The sequence below is a fragment of the Alligator mississippiensis genome, chromosome 1 (assembly GCF_030867095.1).
Source record: "Alligator mississippiensis isolate rAllMis1 chromosome 1, rAllMis1, whole genome shotgun sequence".
Lineage (NCBI taxonomy): Eukaryota > Metazoa > Chordata > Crocodylia > Alligatoridae > Alligator > Alligator mississippiensis.
The window spans coordinates 266,342,801-266,360,699 of record NC_081824.1 but is presented as its reverse complement, the minus strand read 5'-3'; the positions used below and the strand labels follow the sequence as shown (position 1 = coordinate 266,360,699).

The 17,899-nt window shown below is 43.4% G+C and overlaps 2 protein-coding genes across 2 annotated transcripts in view; one reads left to right on the top strand and one right to left on the bottom strand.

Moving 5' to 3' along the window:
- Nucleotides 1-2,532, top strand: part of RIOX2 (ribosomal oxygenase 2) — a 70,139-nt gene extending 67,607 nt beyond the window's left edge. The window contains exon 10 of the mRNA XM_059720593.1: nt 1,204-2,532. Within this exon, the coding sequence (XP_059576576.1) occupies nt 1,204-1,212 (9 nt within the window). The 3' untranslated portion in view covers nt 1,213-2,532. The remainder of the gene's footprint in view (nt 1-1,203) is intronic.
- CRYBG3 (crystallin beta-gamma domain containing 3) overlaps nt 1-17,899 on the bottom strand; it is a 155,092-nt gene that overhangs the window by 36,961 nt on the left and 100,232 nt on the right. The window contains exons 13-15 of the mRNA XM_059720590.1: nt 5,542-5,684; nt 3,256-3,382; nt 2,130-2,162 (exon numbers count right to left, since the gene is read on the bottom strand). Of these exons, the coding sequence (XP_059576573.1) occupies nt 2,130-2,162; nt 3,256-3,382; nt 5,542-5,684 (303 nt within the window). The remainder of the gene's footprint in view (nt 1-2,129; nt 2,163-3,255; nt 3,383-5,541; nt 5,685-17,899) is intronic.

Sequence of the window (17,899 nt, the reverse complement as noted above, 5' to 3'; positions counted from 1 at the left end):
TGTCCACAGCTACAACAGTCTAGAAAATAACATATCCTAAATCTGATTAAACAGAGTACAAACAAACAAGAAACAACAAAACCAAACCTCTTTTAACTCCATCTGGGTTAAAGATTCTCTAACTCTGATGCCACTTTTTGAAGATCCAAATTAAGCAACTGCTGCAAACATGAATACTGTTACTATTTTTTCTGGCAGATGAGAGTAAAGTTACTGATATTTTTGTCTCAAATACTGCCTTTGACTTACTCTCAGTTGTTAAGTGATCTTAGAAAGTTTTTCACAACCCCTTTGTCATTGTGAAGTATGGTATTTTTAAAGAAATAACTTCTAACAATAGGAACACAGCAGTCACTTGCACTCTTCCTTCATTAGCTTGCAACAACCTAAACCTGATCAAATTAACCCTTCAAATTAACACATGCAGGATCTTTCTGTGGAAAAAAGCAATGTAACAAGCAACACTGTACATAGTTCAAGTTATACTATAAAGGATTTCCTTGTGTTCTGACAAAAACAAGAGGTGGAACAGGCACTCATTACTGTTGATGGGTGCACCTCCAATAGTTTGAGTGGAACCCCAAAATACAAATATTTGTAATTATCTGTTTGAATCTTAGGGGTGTGCAAGGTTATCTGAGACTATCATGAGAACATCCTCTGAGATGGTCTGAAAACCGGAGTGGAGGATAAGAGGGAAAAAAACTTGCACTGTCTGGGACCTCTGGAGAAAGTGTGGATCAATATTTATTTTATTCAGAGTCACTGATTTATTCTGAAACAGTTTACCAAGCCCTTTGTGAAAGTATCTGCAAGTCTTCAGACCTGGCTGCAAACTGTTGTATGAACAGAGCTAGCAGGAAATTGGAATTTGAGATTAAAATAATATACCAATTATGTCTTTAAAACTGGAAATGTTTCCTGCAAGCCTGAGTTAATCATCAAATTTTAGAAGCTGAATGTAAAGTAAAGAAAGGGTCTGGTCAGGCTATCTTCAGTAATGCAATTTGTACATCTTCCATGTGCCTGTATACAACACAAATCTATACAATAAGCAAAAGAGATAGAAAATTATATTCAAATGACAGAATTGTTAAGTTAAATGAAACTAGATTGTTCTATTTTCAGGGCTCTTTTTTTTTAAAAAGACCCAAAAAACATTTTTGCTTTACATGAGGTTTTCTGAATTTTTCTCTATTAAAGGTGTATTGAAGAGAGAGAGAAAATTCCACTGGATCACCTCTCATATCAGCACTGGATCCCAGGTCCTCATGAAAGAAGAGAGAAAAGAAGTCAAACTGAAAATAAAGGATTGAGATGGGGCCTGCTAGAAGAAAACACTGCAGCAGGCAAGACTTGCATTTGATGAACACATATATGCATAACAGTTTCTATATTTAGGAAATCTGGATACACACGTTATTATGGATGTAACATTGCCTTACAAAACCAATGAAACTGGAACTAATCTGTTCTGTACAACCTGAACGCTCTACAAGGAACCTTCCTAACAAACAAGTTCTGTCACTGGATTTCACAAGTCTTGTTTTAGTTTATGAGAATGTACAACGCTGCTTTCCATCACTTGCATGTGCTCAGTCAAGATCAGTAAAGGGAGCTCAGGGTTGGCTGGGAACGGTGGCTCTAGCTAAGGAGCAGTTGTTATTCCATCCCATAGAAAAGAGACATACAAAACGGAGTCTTGCCAAAGTACAAAGTTTTAAAAAATAACAGCATGTAGGAAAAGAGATGGCAGAAAGATAATAAATACATAAATAAAGTCAAGGTTTCATAATTCTGTACTTTACATACTGACAAAGGGAGGAAGGAAGGTTAGGAAAATAAATGACAGCCAAGATCTAAAGCGATCCCAAACCACTTGATCTGGCACATTTAAGTCAGGAAAAAAAAAAAGAAGTATGATCTGAAACAACACAATGAATAAAATCTTTGGCAAACTTAACCTCCAAGCACATAAAGGCTTCCTCATGAAAGAGACCACGGTACAACAGGAAAATAGCACTGAAGCTATTATTTGAGGCAACAACGGTGGAAAATTCAATATTAACTGTGTTTCCTTTTAAATGCAGTTCAGTACTAGAAATGGTGTTATTAAATTGCAAACATACCAAATGTGGAGGCTCATTCTTTCCAAACGGTTCCTGCAGCAGAAAAATAACATAAATAATTAAATTATAATTACTTTCTCAACAGGCAGTAAAATCTTTGAAATAACACTTTTCTAATTTAAGAATTGTGGAGCCAGTGTGTACTGGACTGCATCTTACTGAATGCCCCTGGGCTTCCAGAAGCCTCCCTTGTTTACGCATAAAACTTGTATTAATACAAGTCACTGCTTAGAAACTAATTTTAAAAAGCAAGTGGACTCCTGTTGTGTGGACTCTTTTAAATGTATGTCAGAGCACTTAATTCCTTAGCCAGAGAATTTGAGCAACAGAGGGAAGGACCTAACCTCTCACAATGCAATGTAGTCTAAAGACATAAGATTAAACATGCTTTGCTTCCTTTCTAGTTTTTTGTGCTGTAGATGCTGTGTGACTTATGACCTGGAGAATAGTGCTATTTCTTTTATACCAGGGTTTTAAGAGACCTAAAGTTAATCTTTTTGGGCAAGTTGACTTTTTTTTCCTAGACTGAATACTTAAATTTTAAAACAGGAAATAGAGAGGGAGAAAATGTATTGCATCTCAGTTACAGCAGGTAATAAGAATACAGAGAAGCTAAGTGGTCATGGATTTTTAAACACTTTACCAATAAAGCAAAAGGTATGTTTTTGTATTTTAGGTAAATTTCATGGAGTTTCCATGGCAATTTTTTTTAGGGGGAAGGGGAGGAGCTGTTGAGAGAAAATTTGCTTTTTAAAACTGGCAGAAGTTTCACAGAATGATGGAAAAGTGGGGCTGGAAAGGACCTCTGGAGATCATCTAGTAATCAAACCCCCTGCCTGAGGCAGGATCATCCATATCCATACCATTCCATACAAATCCTTTTCTAGCCTATTACTAAAACTACCCAATCAACCCTGTCATATAACTAGAAAGCATTGTATTTTGACCCACCATCATTTTCCATAATGAGATTATTTGTGTTCCATTGCTTTTTCTAATTTTGCTTCATTTGAATAGACAAGTTAGTTTTGGCCAGTTGCCTGCATCAGAAAATGATTGCATCTCCAGAGTTACAAGTGACTAATTTGTTTCAGACTTCTCTTTCTGATGAATTATGAAAACTCACCAATTTAATTGGACGTATTGACAATATGGTTTTACTGGATCCTCCCCAGTCAAAAAAGCATTTATATTTTCCTTTTTCCAGTACATACTGCTCTCCACAAAAATACTTCTGCTGGTATGCAACCCACCTGGAGAGTGACAGACAAAAAAACCTGATATATGCATTTTTCAGTACAGTTCTAAGAAAATATTAGCTGTGAGATGATATTAAAGAGAAAGCTTTTCAAAAGTTTTAAAATGCTTCACCTGTCTGTGCAATGAGAAATTAAACAGATGGCAAAATACATGTTTTGTGGTAAGAGGCATGATTCACACAAATAGAGCATGCCTGTTTTTATGACAGATCTTCGCAACAGCCTCTCATCTCTTACACTCTCATTCCTCTCAGATAATTCCTCAGCATCCATCATATGACCTACTGGTTGGAAGCGATGAGGATATGTATTTACCTAATGGATAGTTGATTAGCTCCTTGATCCCTCCACCTTTACCTGCTTACCTACCTCCTAAAGAGGGTTTCCCATCCGTTCTTCCTATTGGATTATAGAAAAATGGCATAGAAAGAAAATGGGAAATAAACAAGGAAGCCTTGACAGGAAAAGATAAGAGAGACTCTTGCCATGGTTGGTATTTCAGCCCCACTTCTCCCCTGGCCTTTTGTTTTCAAATCTAAGTGTTCAGAAAATATTTATAGTGGATTCTTAATGAGAACTTGACACAAAGAGAATGTGCCCACATTACTGATGATGTCCACATTTACAGAAACCAGCTCTTTCTTTATTACCGTTTTTAAATACATTTATTTTATTTCTGCATTTGTTTGCATTTTCTGCATTGATAGAGAACTGGTGATACAGCCCTGTAGACGAGAAATCAGAGAATAAACAGGAAGGGAAGGAAACCCTTCAAAGAGAAATAAATGAGTATCAAGCTATCAAGAAGTGGCTGTAACCATACAAATGGTTGATGAACCCCAGAAAGAGCTGCCCCTGCTTGAGAAGAACTTGCTGCAACTTGTGATTCAAAGAAGTGGAAGAAATGTAAGGGGAAATGAGAAGAGCCTCAGACTATGATGGGTAGGGTGAGGGGCATATTGAAAAAGCTCTTAAATAAAACAGATCAAAAGCATAATTCCAAAGAATCCTTTACAAAAATCTAGAAATTAACCAGGAGTTCAAACTATACTATTCTATTCAGCTTTGCTTGCTGCCCTCATCAATGGAGTGCTTCTGCACCTTCCAGAAGGGCATTAAGCACCATAGATAGCATATGCTGTATGTGTATTTTTGTTTCTCTTTCTCTGTACCTAGAGGGAATTGAGACTAAAAAAAATATTAATTTATTAAAAGTTTTCTACTGTGTACACTTATCAACACCACATGAACAAATGTGTGCTTCCTCAGAGTGGCAGAAAACGAGACTCCCTGGTGCTTCTTAGAAAGTTGCAGCTTTCTAAGTTATTAGCACAGTTTGTGGTAGGTTTTAGCAAATCTGGCAGCCCTTTTTAGTACAAGTTAGGTACAATTATGTTATACGAGTAAAAGTTGCAGGATCAAATTTTAAAACTACAGTGCTGCTATATGATTGTGTTATCTCTATTCATCTTGCTGCTCTGGAGGATTGGGTATACTTCAGTAATATTTGGAATCTGTCCATATAGCCTTCTTTAATGTACCACAAGTGTGGCTACTGAATGGTGCGCAGCTTCTAACCTACTTCTAAATACATTACCTTTAGCTCCTCTTGTTTTTAGACTCAACCTACAATTAGATCCATTCAGACAGACCTCTTTACTTACTGAACCTGAGTGATGCCAATGGGCTCCATGGAAGGCAGAGGTGCACTCATCTGGATCTAGGTGCAAGACTCAAATGCTAGGTGGGCGGAGAAGAAAGAGTGACCGGGAACTGAAAACTGAATCCAGCTATCAACTTTGTCCAACGTTTTATGGGAGTAGTAAGGCAGTGACAAGTTGCTGCCAAAAGAGGTAAATTCACAAAGATCCCTGAAGAACATATAGTGTACCTACTTCCTTCTTCCTCACCACCCCGTGTCATGCCACCAAAGCAAAGCAGAAACACAAGCTACAGAGTGGACAAAACATGTTCCATTTTTGTAAGCAAATAAAAGAAAAAACACTTTCCGTCTCAAAACATTTATCTGTTTCTTTCCACCATTTGAACTATATAATGTCAAAAGAAGAAACAATTGAAAAACAATGTGCCCAGGCAAATCATTTAATCCTTCCATTGAAAAAGCAATTCATATAGGTTTGTAATAGACTTACACTCCACTATTCACATGAATTGATCTGGTCTCTGGTCCAAATCCAGCCTGTTCCAAATCAGGAAATTCTTGATTGAAAATGTTCAATACCTTTCCATCTTCTTCATCAGACTCAAAAATTGTAACTGATGACTCTATGAAATCCTAAGAGACAACACTGAAAGTTAGGATAAATATTTTAACAGTTTACAACAGTTTGTTTTGTATAATAGCTAAGGATTCGATGGGATTCTCCACAATTTAAAGTGTAACCACATTCAAGGTAGAGATTTTCTATGGTTAGAGGCAGTGGGGTCCAACAAGGGCTATTTTTGCCAATATAAATGAGGCAAGATGAATCTAAAATAACATTAGAGGTAATAAGTGTATTTTAGGAGTAATAATTTTAAAAGCACCTTATGACTTAAGAGAATAGACCAAAAAAAGAGATCAAACTGTAGCAAGCTAAAAGAGAGTGGGGACTTAGTCTAGAGAAACTAATGCATGGTAACTGTCCACCTGCTCACTTTTACCCCGCAAATAAGTTAAAGCTAAGCTGGGCCAAGTATGTCTTGTTGCAGTGGTATAAGAGCAGTTACAGGCAGTAGCAGAAAATCTCATCCCCTTGTAACTTAATGTGACTCAATTGTTCGTCCCTAATCTTATCAAAAGTTCTGCACACAAGGATCTCACAACAGAAAGGGAGACTCAGCTACCTCCCCTTAGATGGAAATGAAGTCTCTTTGGGGTCCAGGATGCATGCACGAGGCACAGCACAAGTGTTCTATCTTGATGCTGAGTTAACTTCTTCTACGCCACGTCCTGCCTCACAGTCAGAGGGAAGTCTCCTGTGCAGGGTAGTTTCTTTTCTATGTTAAACATCACCCAGTACAATGATCTGGGGAAGGGACCCCCAAAGCATGGCCTTTTTAGGTACTACCATAATGGAAGTATGTACTACAATAATAATATGGGGAAAATATTTGACCATGGGAGTCCTGTAATGGACTCCTTCCCCCTCATCCCTCCAAGTTCTCTCTGTAGGGCTGGGTGAAATAGGCCTGAGTATATATTTCCTTAGACATGTTACTGATGCAGCCTCAGATATTTCAATCAAAATCAGTTTTACAATAACCCATTACTTAAACCATTTTGACAGTTTACCCTTGGAACTCTACTATTATTACTAAATATTTATATTTCAGAAGCCCTCAGATGACCTCATCAGGACCTGTTGTCACGAGGCACTAAACAAAGGGAATGAGATGCATACCTTCCCCTAAAGCTAAGTACAGACAGTCAAAAAGCCCATGGCCAAATGGATTGTCTTCACAGGTTAGACTACCCTGTGTAGATTGAATCGATAAGCAAGTGAAGACATTCACTTTTGATTCCAGAAATTCAGCCACGTGCCTGCAGGGCCCAGGACAGAAGCTTGGGGGAGGGGGGCTGGAACAGATAGCTTGGGCCGAAGCTAGCCTGCCTACCCTGCAAGGGGATAGGGGGAGTTGTGGGGGAGGTGCAAAGCATCCTGGGATGCAAGGACACTGTGAGTTAACTTGAATCTGGAGGGAATCTGGGACAGAAGTTCAATAAAGCAATTTAACCTAAATCAGTTAAGTCTGATACTCCATCCATCCAGGTTCATCTTAAACTGGTTTTGGCCATTTTGAAAGCAGCTTACATGCACTGAACTTCTGCTGTTACAGATTTGAACCGGTTTCTGATCACTTATACTGGTTTATGTGTAATTTCTGTCCCTAGTTTAAAGGGTTACATACTAAGGCCATGATTCATGCAGCCAGAGCCACATGGACAGACTCTTGCATGCCTCAGCTGCTTTGCTGACTTTTATGCCCCGAGGTAAGTGGGAGCTATCCTGCTATCCTTACTTATTGTAGCATGTAATGAATTTGGGTTGCATCTGAGGGGTCATTTGCAGAATCAGGTCTTAATATGGCCCAGGATTGCTGCCCTGAGTAAAGCAAACTAAAAAACAACAATGCCAAATCTTGGGGTAGAACTATTTTCCTATTCTTCTCACAGTTTCAAGCATTTAAAACAGCTGAAGTTATGACAGCTATCATGGGGTGCACCTGTAGGCAGTGATTAATTGGTGGTGGTGGGGGGGGGACACACATTATTTATCATGCATAGGGATTTTCTCTGAATTTATTTAACTACTGTTTGGTCCCTATTGACAGCTAACAGTAAGCTATGTTGAGTTTTATCAGTCATATGCTTGTATGAACCATGGTATTGGGCATGAACGTATCTGCATTTTTGTGATCCGACTAAAATCAAAAGATTGTCAGGAGCACTTCTCACTAGACACAAACTATTTCCATACCAAAGTTTTGGTATGCACATCTGTCAGATGGGGGGGAAGCAAGACTGAGCATGTACACAGAACAGAGGGTGTAGGAAACAATGGCTATGACTGAATACAATTCTAAGCAAAAACACATGAGATGCATGTTAATGGAGACCCCCATGCTCCCCATTCAGGTCCCAAGTGAGAAGGAAATCACATGCAGAGACTGAGATCTCTGCCTCTCTTGACTAGAATATAGAATAGCTGAGGTTTACATGAATACTGCTGTCCTCCTTGAATATACCAAAGAACAGCAAGAACATTAATTTGTCAGCTAGATGTCTACGTTGGAAGGAAATTGTGAAGGATGTACATTTTTTAAACAGATTTTTGTCCTTCTCGAATAGATGGGAAGATAATGATAAGGGATTAAAAAAAAACCTTTTGAGAAGAAAGGTTGTCTGAATATCACAGTGTCTAGTGGAAGATTCTAGCCCTCAGCAAATGAAGTGGGTAATGATTTAGGACAGGGATTAGCAATCCTGGCACACATGCCAGAGCATGGCATGTGAAGACAAATTGCTTAGCCTGTCAGAAAGCACCATGGGGCAGTTGGCAGGGGAGCTGGGAGGGGCCAAATCCTTGTGGAAGCACAGCCCCAGCTCCTTCCCCACTGTCTACCCCAAGGGGAGTGTGTAGCCACCGCTGGCAACAGGCTGGACTGAGGCTCCGCAGACCGTGGTGCAGCTGCTTGCAGCCTCCCTGCCACCTGCTGTGCACAGCGTGGGCTCTGTGGCAGGTGGCAGGGGCTTGCCCAGAGCCTGGACTGGCAGTTGCAGGCAGCCAGGAAGCTGCAAGTGGTTGCACTGGGGTCTGTGGATCCCTGGCCTGGCTTGTTGCCAGTGGCAGGTACACACATGGCCTTGGGGTGGATGGCAGGGAAGGGACTGGGGTTGCACTGCCATGAAAAGAATCAGGCCCCTTACAGCTTCCCTGCCATACTAGGTACTAGATCCCCCTCCCCTCCTTCTTGCTCCTCCCTCCTGCCCTGCCACCTTCAGGGGCACCAAGCTGCTTCCTTTTCCTCCTTCACCGCTGGACTACTCCCTGCCCTGCGCTAAATGATAATTGGTAAGTACAAGCTCCTCCCCAGCCCTCCCCCCTGCCATTTATTTTGCCTAGCATGCTAATCTCTTACAAGGAGATGCTGCAGGTTTTTTGGCACTCTGCCCAAAAACGTTGCCGACCCCGATCTAGGAAAAGCTGGCAGGAATACTAGCTACTGGAAACACAGACAGAACTCTTAAAGAATTTGTTTTAAGTTAGAGAACAGGGTGAGATATATCTGTTTTGTTTTTGCCTATTTATTTCCAAAGCTAAGAGTTCTTATTTTGTGTTCTATCAATCCTATGTAATAAACTTTATTTTAGTTTTATATCTCTGCAAGACACGCTAGGAAATCCGGTTGTCGCACCAGACGACAAGGCTAACCTATTTAACGATTTCTTTGCCTCCATTTTTCTGAGCAGGGACCAGATCAGACCGTCTGCCGGGACCCCCTCGGGCCCCGGGGGAGGCACACCCAGGCCTAGGTCAGTGAGGATCCAATCAGGGAACTTCTGGAGGGACTGGACATATTTAAATCAGCAGGTCCTGACGACCTCCACCCCAGAGTGCTGAGGAAATTAGCAGAGGTCATTGCAGGACCCCTGGCGCAGCTTTATGAGTACTCGTGGTGCTCTAGTGTGGTGCCAGAGGACTGGAAAAGGGCCAATGTGGTTCCCATTTTCAAAAAAGGGAGGAATGAGGACCCAGGCAACTATAGGCCAGTTAGTCTTACCTCGATCCTGGGTAAGCTTTTTGAGAGAATTATCCTGGTGCATGTCCGCGACGGGCCAGCAGGGGAGATCATGCTTAGGGGCAGCCAACACAGGTTCATTAGAGGCAGGTCCTGTCAGACCAACCTGGTGGCCTTCTACAACCAGGACACAAACCAGGTTCCTTAGACGCAGGGGTAACAGTGGACGTAGTCTTTCTGGACTTCAAGAAGGCCTTCGACACTGTCTCTCACCCCCTTCCCATTAAAAAACTAGGGGACTGTGGCGCCGACACCTACACAGTCAGATGGGTCACTAACTGGCTGGAGGGCTGCACCCAGAGAGTGGTGGAGGATGGGTCATTTTCGACCTGGAGGGATGTGGGCAGTGGGGTCCCCCAGGGCTTGGTCCTTGGACCCATGCTGTTCAACATCTTCATCAGTGACTTGGACGAGGGGGTAAAAAGCACCCTGTTCAAATTTGCTGATGACACTAAGATGTGGGGGGGTGTGGGCACGCTAGAAGGGAGGAATAGGCTGCAATTGGACCTAGACAAGTTACAGGAGTGGGCAGATGAGAACAGGATGGGTTTCAACACTGACAAGTGCAAGGTACTGCACCTGGGGAGAAAGAGCCAGCAGCATACCTACAGGCTGGGGACCTCCCTTCTCGTCAGTGCAGGGGCAGAAAAGGATCTTGGAATCATTATTGTTGCCAAAATGAACATGGGCTGACAGTGTGGGGACACAGTCAGGAAGGCCAACCACACCTTGTCATGCATCCACAGATGCATCTCGAGCAGGTCCAAGGAGGTGATCCTTCCCCTCTATGCAGCACTGGTCAGGCCGCAGTTGGAGTACTGCGTCCAGTTCTGGGCACTGCATTTCAGGAGGGTTGTGGACAGCATTGAGAGGGTTCAGAGGAGGGCCACCCGCATGATCGGGGGCAACAGGGCAGGCCCTACAAGGAGAGGCTAAGGGACCTGAACCTGTTCAGCCTCCACAAGAGAAGGCTGAAGGGGGATCTCGTGGCCTGTTACAAACTAGTCAGAGGGGACCAGCAGGCATTGGGAGAGTCCCTGTTCCCCCGAGCACTACCAGGAGTGACTACAAATAACGGTCACAAGCTGGCAGAGGGTAGATTCAGACTAGACATCAGGAGGTGCTAGTTCACAGTCAGAGTGGCTAGGATCTGCAACCAACTTCCAAGTGAAGTGGTGCTGGCTCCTACCCTGGGGGTCTTTAAGAGGAGGTTAGACGAACACCTTGCCAGGGTTGTTTGACCCCAGTACTTTTTCCTGCCATGGCAGGGGGTCAGACTTGATAATCTGTTCAGGTCCCTTCTAACCCTACCAACTATGAAACTATCTTACCAATATGTCTTGTGGTAAGAGCTGGATTTTGTTGTAGCTGACAACTGCAGGCACCCCACTCTCACAAAGACAGCAGACCTCAATTCTGCAGTGGTGGAGGGACCTGGCAGACACTAAACTAAGCACTTTTTCCAACTAAGCTGTAGGGGCTGGTCAGGATGCTGATTAGGCTGAGATTTTGGCCAGGAAAGGAGTTTTCTTGGAACAAAATCCAGTCTGTGCCCATGGAACACAGCAGGAATGTTGGGGAGAGGGTAATTTTATATCACAATTATATTTTAAAATTTTCACATTTATTTAAAACATCTTTTAAATCCAGCACAAACAGTTACTGTTTTCGGATTGCTTTTGAATAAAAAAAAAAAAAAAAATTTCCAGTGAATTTAGTACTTGTGAAAAGCACATGAATCAGTCACCATGGAAGAGAGGTACTTTTAGCCAAGTTTCTCAAAAAGTGGTTATTTAGATTACATGGAACATTCCCCACAGATTTATCACCAGTTAAAGTAGGTCAAGTTATGTTTATATTTTAATTAGTTATTTTAAAACACTGAAGTGTCCTTTTCTATACTTAAAATAATGTATTTCTGTAGGAGCTACATTACATTTTTCTCCATTTCAGCTTTTCTCATTGCTTTTTAGATTGCTCAGTTTCTCATCTTGGTAAAAATACTCTAGTAATTTCATTGAAACATTCAAGCCAATAGTTTGTCCTGATGGTTATAAGACTCCATGACAAGAAGCAACATAACATTGAAAAACAGGTTAAAACATGGAATTAGTAGGCAAAGGAAAACCAAAACACTCTGTACATGAAGATAGGTTAGCAGAGGAACTCTGAAATCCTTCCCCTTAGGACAGTTTGTTTCAAATCTGAGATCATTCCTTCCTGAGCAGCAGAGGTATCTAACAGGCAGGACAGAGACGGAAGTGACAATTTTCACTTGATCTGGCTACAGAAAGTGGTTTATAGCCATGACCAAACACAAGTGCATGGATGCAGACTGCTTCCAAAATGGCCAGTTGGGAAAAAATCTGAACTTTCATTGCATGAGAGGTCATATGAAGATGTTTCAAAATACAGCATCTTCTGTAATTTGTGTCTGTGCTGCCTCCCAGCCAGGTGCCTGACTGGTGCCACCTTAGTCAGGGGGGCACATGCCTTCCCCCCCAGCAACCAGTCAGTGACTAAAGGGGGGTCGCCCCACAGCCAATCTTGCCAACTAGGGAAGGGGGGGGCCAACCTTGCTGACCGGGAGGCGGGGGGTGGGGTTCCCCCATGAAAAGCTCACCGACCGGGAAGCAGCCACGGTGCTCCCACTCCCTAGCTGGTGCTCGCAGTGGGGGCACCAGCGCTCCCACCTGCCCATCACCTAAGCGAGGATCATGGCTGGTCAGGGGGTGCACCACAGCTCTCAGGGGGTGCGTGTGCACCCCCTATGTGCTCTGAGCTGTTTTCAGAATGGAAGAGGGGGAAGGGAGCGGAGGACGTTTGGTTTGGAGTTTTTTCAGCCCCTGCTGAAGGGTGGGGTGGGTGTATTAGAGCCTCCCTGAGGCAGGGGGTTTCCGATTCACCCACCCAAACCTCCAGTCCTGACTGGGGAACCCCTAGAATGAGCTCCCTTTCCCCCTTCCTATTCTGAAAACTGCTGTGGGCTGGCATGGAGGAAGGGCTGTTGCTAGGGGAAAATGGCTGCAGGCTCCCAGCCAGCAGCTGGATTTTCCTCTTCCCTGGAACCAACAGTGAACTTCTGTTTGGTCTGGGGGACCTTTGTAACTCAGAACGCTTCCTGCAAAGTGTTCTCGGTTACAGTGGGGAGCTGCACTTCATCCATCAACATTTTTAGCAACAGGGTTACTTGCAGCAGTCCTTCCCTGGTATGGGCTGAAGTAACATTTCTTATGTGTCAGTAAATGCATTCAAATCCAGTGGCAATGCACAGAGGGTGCACGTGTATCCCCTGAGAGCACTGGTGCACCCCCTGACAGGCCATGCTCCCCGCTTAGGCCACTGGCAGGGAGAGCAGGTGGGAGTGCTTGTGCCTCCCCTGCGAGCGCTGGATGAAGCACCACGGCCACTTCTGGGAGCACCGCGGCTGCTTCCTGGTTGGTGAGATTGGGGGGGGGGGTCCCCCGCAGCCAGTCGCTGAGGGGGCATGTGCCTCCCCCCCCCGACTAAGGTGGCACCAGTCTCCCATGGTTAAATCTCACCCATGATGAAATCACTGGAACAGAAACACTGCACAGATTTTCTTATCATATCTTGCAAATGCTCCTAAGGGCCCTCTACTTTAACTAATTAATCTTAAGTTTTTCTAACGTAGGGAAATTTCAGTAATTAAGAGAATTTCAGATAAGCATGTTGGCACACTACAAAACAAAGTATTTAGTATAAAACTAATTATTCATCAAGCATTTTAAATCTTGCAGCTTAGCAGCAGGCCATGGGGACAAAAACTGAAAGGGAGCGAAAGGACACATACTTTGACTAAATAGAAAACAAAACAGGCTTCAGGGGCAATGCTAATTAAAGTTAAACAAAGGAACCCAAAAGGCTACATGATTTGGTTTGAAGAAGAAAGAAAGGAGGAAGAGAAAGAAGTGAACACCTCCTCCGGGCATGGTTTACAGTCTATTCTGCAGCAGCACAGAGGGAGAGTTTTCAGGTATCTGAAGGAGGCACAGTCAGTCTGTTTTCAAATTGCCCAACTTCACTGGCTGGAATCCAGAGGATTCAGAAGGACCCACAGAATGACTATGTGGGTGTGCTAACCTCTGTCCTCAGTAAGTCAAAAGAGGAGTCAAATCATTCCAACCTCTATCTTGCGAAGCACATTTTCTTGCACTTTGTGTGATGAATTAGATTTTGGCCCTCAGTTTCAATGCACTCCGTTCCCCATGCTGGAGTAGATGCCAATGTTGGTCCTGAGATACTAGTTAATGACCCACATAGCAAAGAAAATATTTTTATTTACTAGTCCTGTAAAACTCGACCAGTACAGCTGGTTGTAGCTGTGTTGGTCTAAGAACATAGGCAGGCAGGGTTCTTTGGGTAGATGTGATCTTTTATTACACCAACTGAGTAGTTGGAAAAAAGTCTGTAGCAAGGTTTCGAGCGCAATCACCCTTCTTGAAGCATGATTGTGCCCGAAAGCTTGTTAAGAACTTTTTTCCAACTACTCAGTTCGTCTAATAAAAGATCACATCTACCCAAAGAACCTTGCTGAACAGTAAATTGCACATTTTAGACACCCATACTCTTAACTCTAGGCTTGGAAACATGAAAAAAAACCTGGTAGCACTGAGAAAGTTACGCCTATGAACCCCCTAAAAGGCATATTCAGGTACTTCCTTCAAATTCACTCTCCACAAATTTCTCTATTTGAAATTCCTCCATGAGTTTTAGTGAAATTGCAGTTGAAAAACATCTACTTTTCCTTGACCCTGAAGGCAAAAGATTCTAGTGTTAAACCAGGGTCCAAGGGGAGTCCCACTTAATCTGCTCAGTAGCTGCTGTCCATATTTTAAACTAAGCAAATAATAAAATCTCTAACAAAAGGCTAGCACTGTTGATACAGTGCATTCAATTCTTCCAAAATGTAATAATGAAAGAGTAAATGCCTATTTTGCAGTCAACTCTATTCTTGGTAGAAATGACTGCACAGTCAAATTAACTCAACACAAGGAGCTCTCAAGTGGGGAAAAAAATGAAGAAGCTGTCTAGCCACAATGCCCATTACTGTTGTAGTGCTTGAGCACCATACAATTTTTTCCTGCCTTGATATTCAGTACCTTTCAATTTTCACAACAGTAATCTTTGGGACTGAATTTTCCAGTGTAACTTTGAAGCCCAGAATTGGATTAAAAACTGTGGTGTGTTTTTGTTTTGTTTGTAAAAAGGACACTATGCATGTAGGCTGAGAGATCACGACCGAGTTCTGTTTTCAAGTAACTGCATTCTAAACCCAGGATGCTGCCAAAGCAAGTATTTGTCAGAAAACACACAAAAGTCTTCTCAAACTAGTAACGGTTCTCAAAGGAACTCTGAACATCACAGTGGTTTCCACACATGCATGTAGTGACATTCAAAAAAAAGGAAACCTCAGGTCTAAACTCCAAGCTGAGAACAGGTGACTCACTTTAACATTCCCACCATCTGCAACCAGGCTCACCTAGCCTCCCAGAAGGCTGCCTTCTCCAGCAACCTCTACACCCATATGTCCTGTTCTTCTCAGATGCAACATTCACAAAATGACCTTAAAATGCCAGGTTCTGCTTCACATACTACAGCAAGAAAAGGAAGCAGGAACTCCCACCTACCTCAGAGGCCTTTAACCAGAGTCACAAATTCAGTTCCATCTCCCTGCTTCACAGTGAACCTGTGAGAAATGGCCTCTCCATGCCTCCTCACAAAGTTCTTAAATCCATCCCTCGAGAAGCCTCTGTCCTGTATACCAAATGTTAGGAGAAGCTTACTCCAAGATAGGGCTGTGTAATGGGTGACCCCCCAGGCCACATCCAGCCTTGCAGGGGTTAAATTGTGGCCCCGGGTCCCCCAGTGCAGGTGCTGCTCCTTCTATTGCTCTCCAGCTGAGCTCCCCCTTGCTTTGCTGTCTGCCCCTGTCCTTGGGGAGTGGGTAGCATGGCATGGCCTGGAACTAAGGGAGCTCAAGATTGTGGGCTTCGGGAGAAACAGGAACCTTGCCTGAAACAGCGGTCCTGGCCCAATGTGGAGGCCCATGGGATACAGTACAGCAGGGGAAGGGGCAGGGGGGAAGGCTTTGTGTGGTGCAGGAGAATTAGCAGAGTGCAGGGGAGGTGAGGAAGGCACGCTTGGCAGTGCAGCAGGGGGGTGCATGTGGCCTGGCGCAGAGTGTGGGAGGGAGGGTTCCATGTGGCACAGTGCAGTGTAGAGGTGGGGGCAAGCAGTGTGGCAACCAGCTCATTCAGTGTGTGGTCAGGGGCCTGTGGCCCCCAGCTACTCAGAAGTTGGCTGGCCGTGCCCTACTATAAATCATAGAATTGGAGAAAAGTAAGGCTGGAAGGGACCTCCAGAGATCATCTAGTTCAATCCCCATCCTATACAAATACATTGTCTAACTTCTTAGTAAGACAACAATCAACGCTGGCACAACACTAGGCGCAGCATTATAACCTACTACAAGTAAAGCAGGGGGACTGCAACAGCCAACATCCTGCAGGTATAAAGGTTGCTAAAATACACACGAGATCCCAGGAAGGGGGCTGCGCTCCCCACTACAAAGGAAGGCAAACCCCCTGCAGTCCATACCAATCTGAACATGGGGTAAAATTGCTTCCTGACTCCAAATATGGTGATAGGTCACTGAGCGAAGGGGCAAAAGACCCTCTAGCTAGGAACCTCTGGGTTTAAATCCCAGCAGGAGCACTAGCACACCCCAGGCAAAATCCCCAGCCTTGGCTGCAGCCAACAACCAATACCTCTGAGGAAGGCTGAATGCCTCCCCTGACATACAGCAGGAGGTGGGTGAAATTCCCTTTTGACCCCATGTGGCAACCAGCAAAACCCAGAAGTATGGGAAATACCCATAGTAGAACATGGGCATAGCTATGCCCAGATCATTCCTGACAAGTGCTTGTCTAACCTCTTCTTGAACTTCTCCAGTGCTGGAGAGCCCACAACTTCATTAGGCAATGCATGTGTATTCCATTGCCTCACTAGCAGCCCTTTAAGGATTTGAAGACTGCTATCATGTCCCCTCTTAAGCACCTTTTCTACAAGCCAAACATGCTTAGCTTCTTCAACCTCTCCTTGTATGGCTTGCTTTCCAAGCCTTTTATCACCTTTGTTGCCCACCTCTGGACCTTCTCTAACTTCTCCACATACTTTAAAAAATGCAGACTCCAAAACTACACACAATAATCTAGATGAGATGTAGCCAGTGCCAAACAGAGAGGTAATGTTTTTATTGTTGCATCCCAAAATTGTATTAATTTTTTGTGTGGCTGCATCACACTGCAGACTCAATTAAGTCTGTGATCTATCCAGATCCTTCTCCATAGAGCTGCCTCTAAGCAGGTGTCACCCATTTTGTATTTTTGATTATTTTTTCTGAGGTACAGCACCATGCATCTGTCATCCTGTTTGCTCCAGACTAGATTTCCAATCTGTCAAGATTCTTCTGAATTGTGCTCCCATCCTCCAAAGTGTTCACAATCCTTTACAGTTTTGTGTCATCTGCAAACTTACTCAAGAAGCTTTCTATACCACCATCCAAATCATTAATAAACATAGTGAACAGCATCAGGACTGGGACAGACCCCTGTAGGACTCCACTCAAAGCCTCCTGCCACTCTCACATGGATCCATTGCTTGTGGTTATTGAGCCACATATCTGTCCACCCTACAGTGTATTTGTCCAGCCCAAATTTCTTCAATTTGTTTATGAGGTCATATGCAACCGTCTCAAAAGCCTTGCTGAAGTCCCCATACTCTATATACACAGCATTCCCGTCATCCATCCAAGTAGTTACTTTGTCAAAGAATGATATCCAGTCTGTTCTTAGTAAATCTATGCTGGCTGCTTATGACCAGCCATTTATCCTTTAAATGCTTGCAAATGGTCTTCCTTAGGATATGCTTTAGTAACTTCCCAGGTACTGAGTTGAGGCTAACCAGTCTGTAATTCCTGGGGTCCTCCTTTTTGCCTTCTTTAAGGAGGAGTATTACACTGGCCCTTTTCCATTTCTTTGGTACTTCACCCGTCTCCCATGACTTCATGAATATCATTGACAAGGGCTCCGAGATCTCCTCTTCCAGTTCCTTCAGAACTCTGGAATGAAGTTCATCAGGCCCTGCTGACTTGAATTCATTCAGACCCATTAAAAGCTCTCTGAC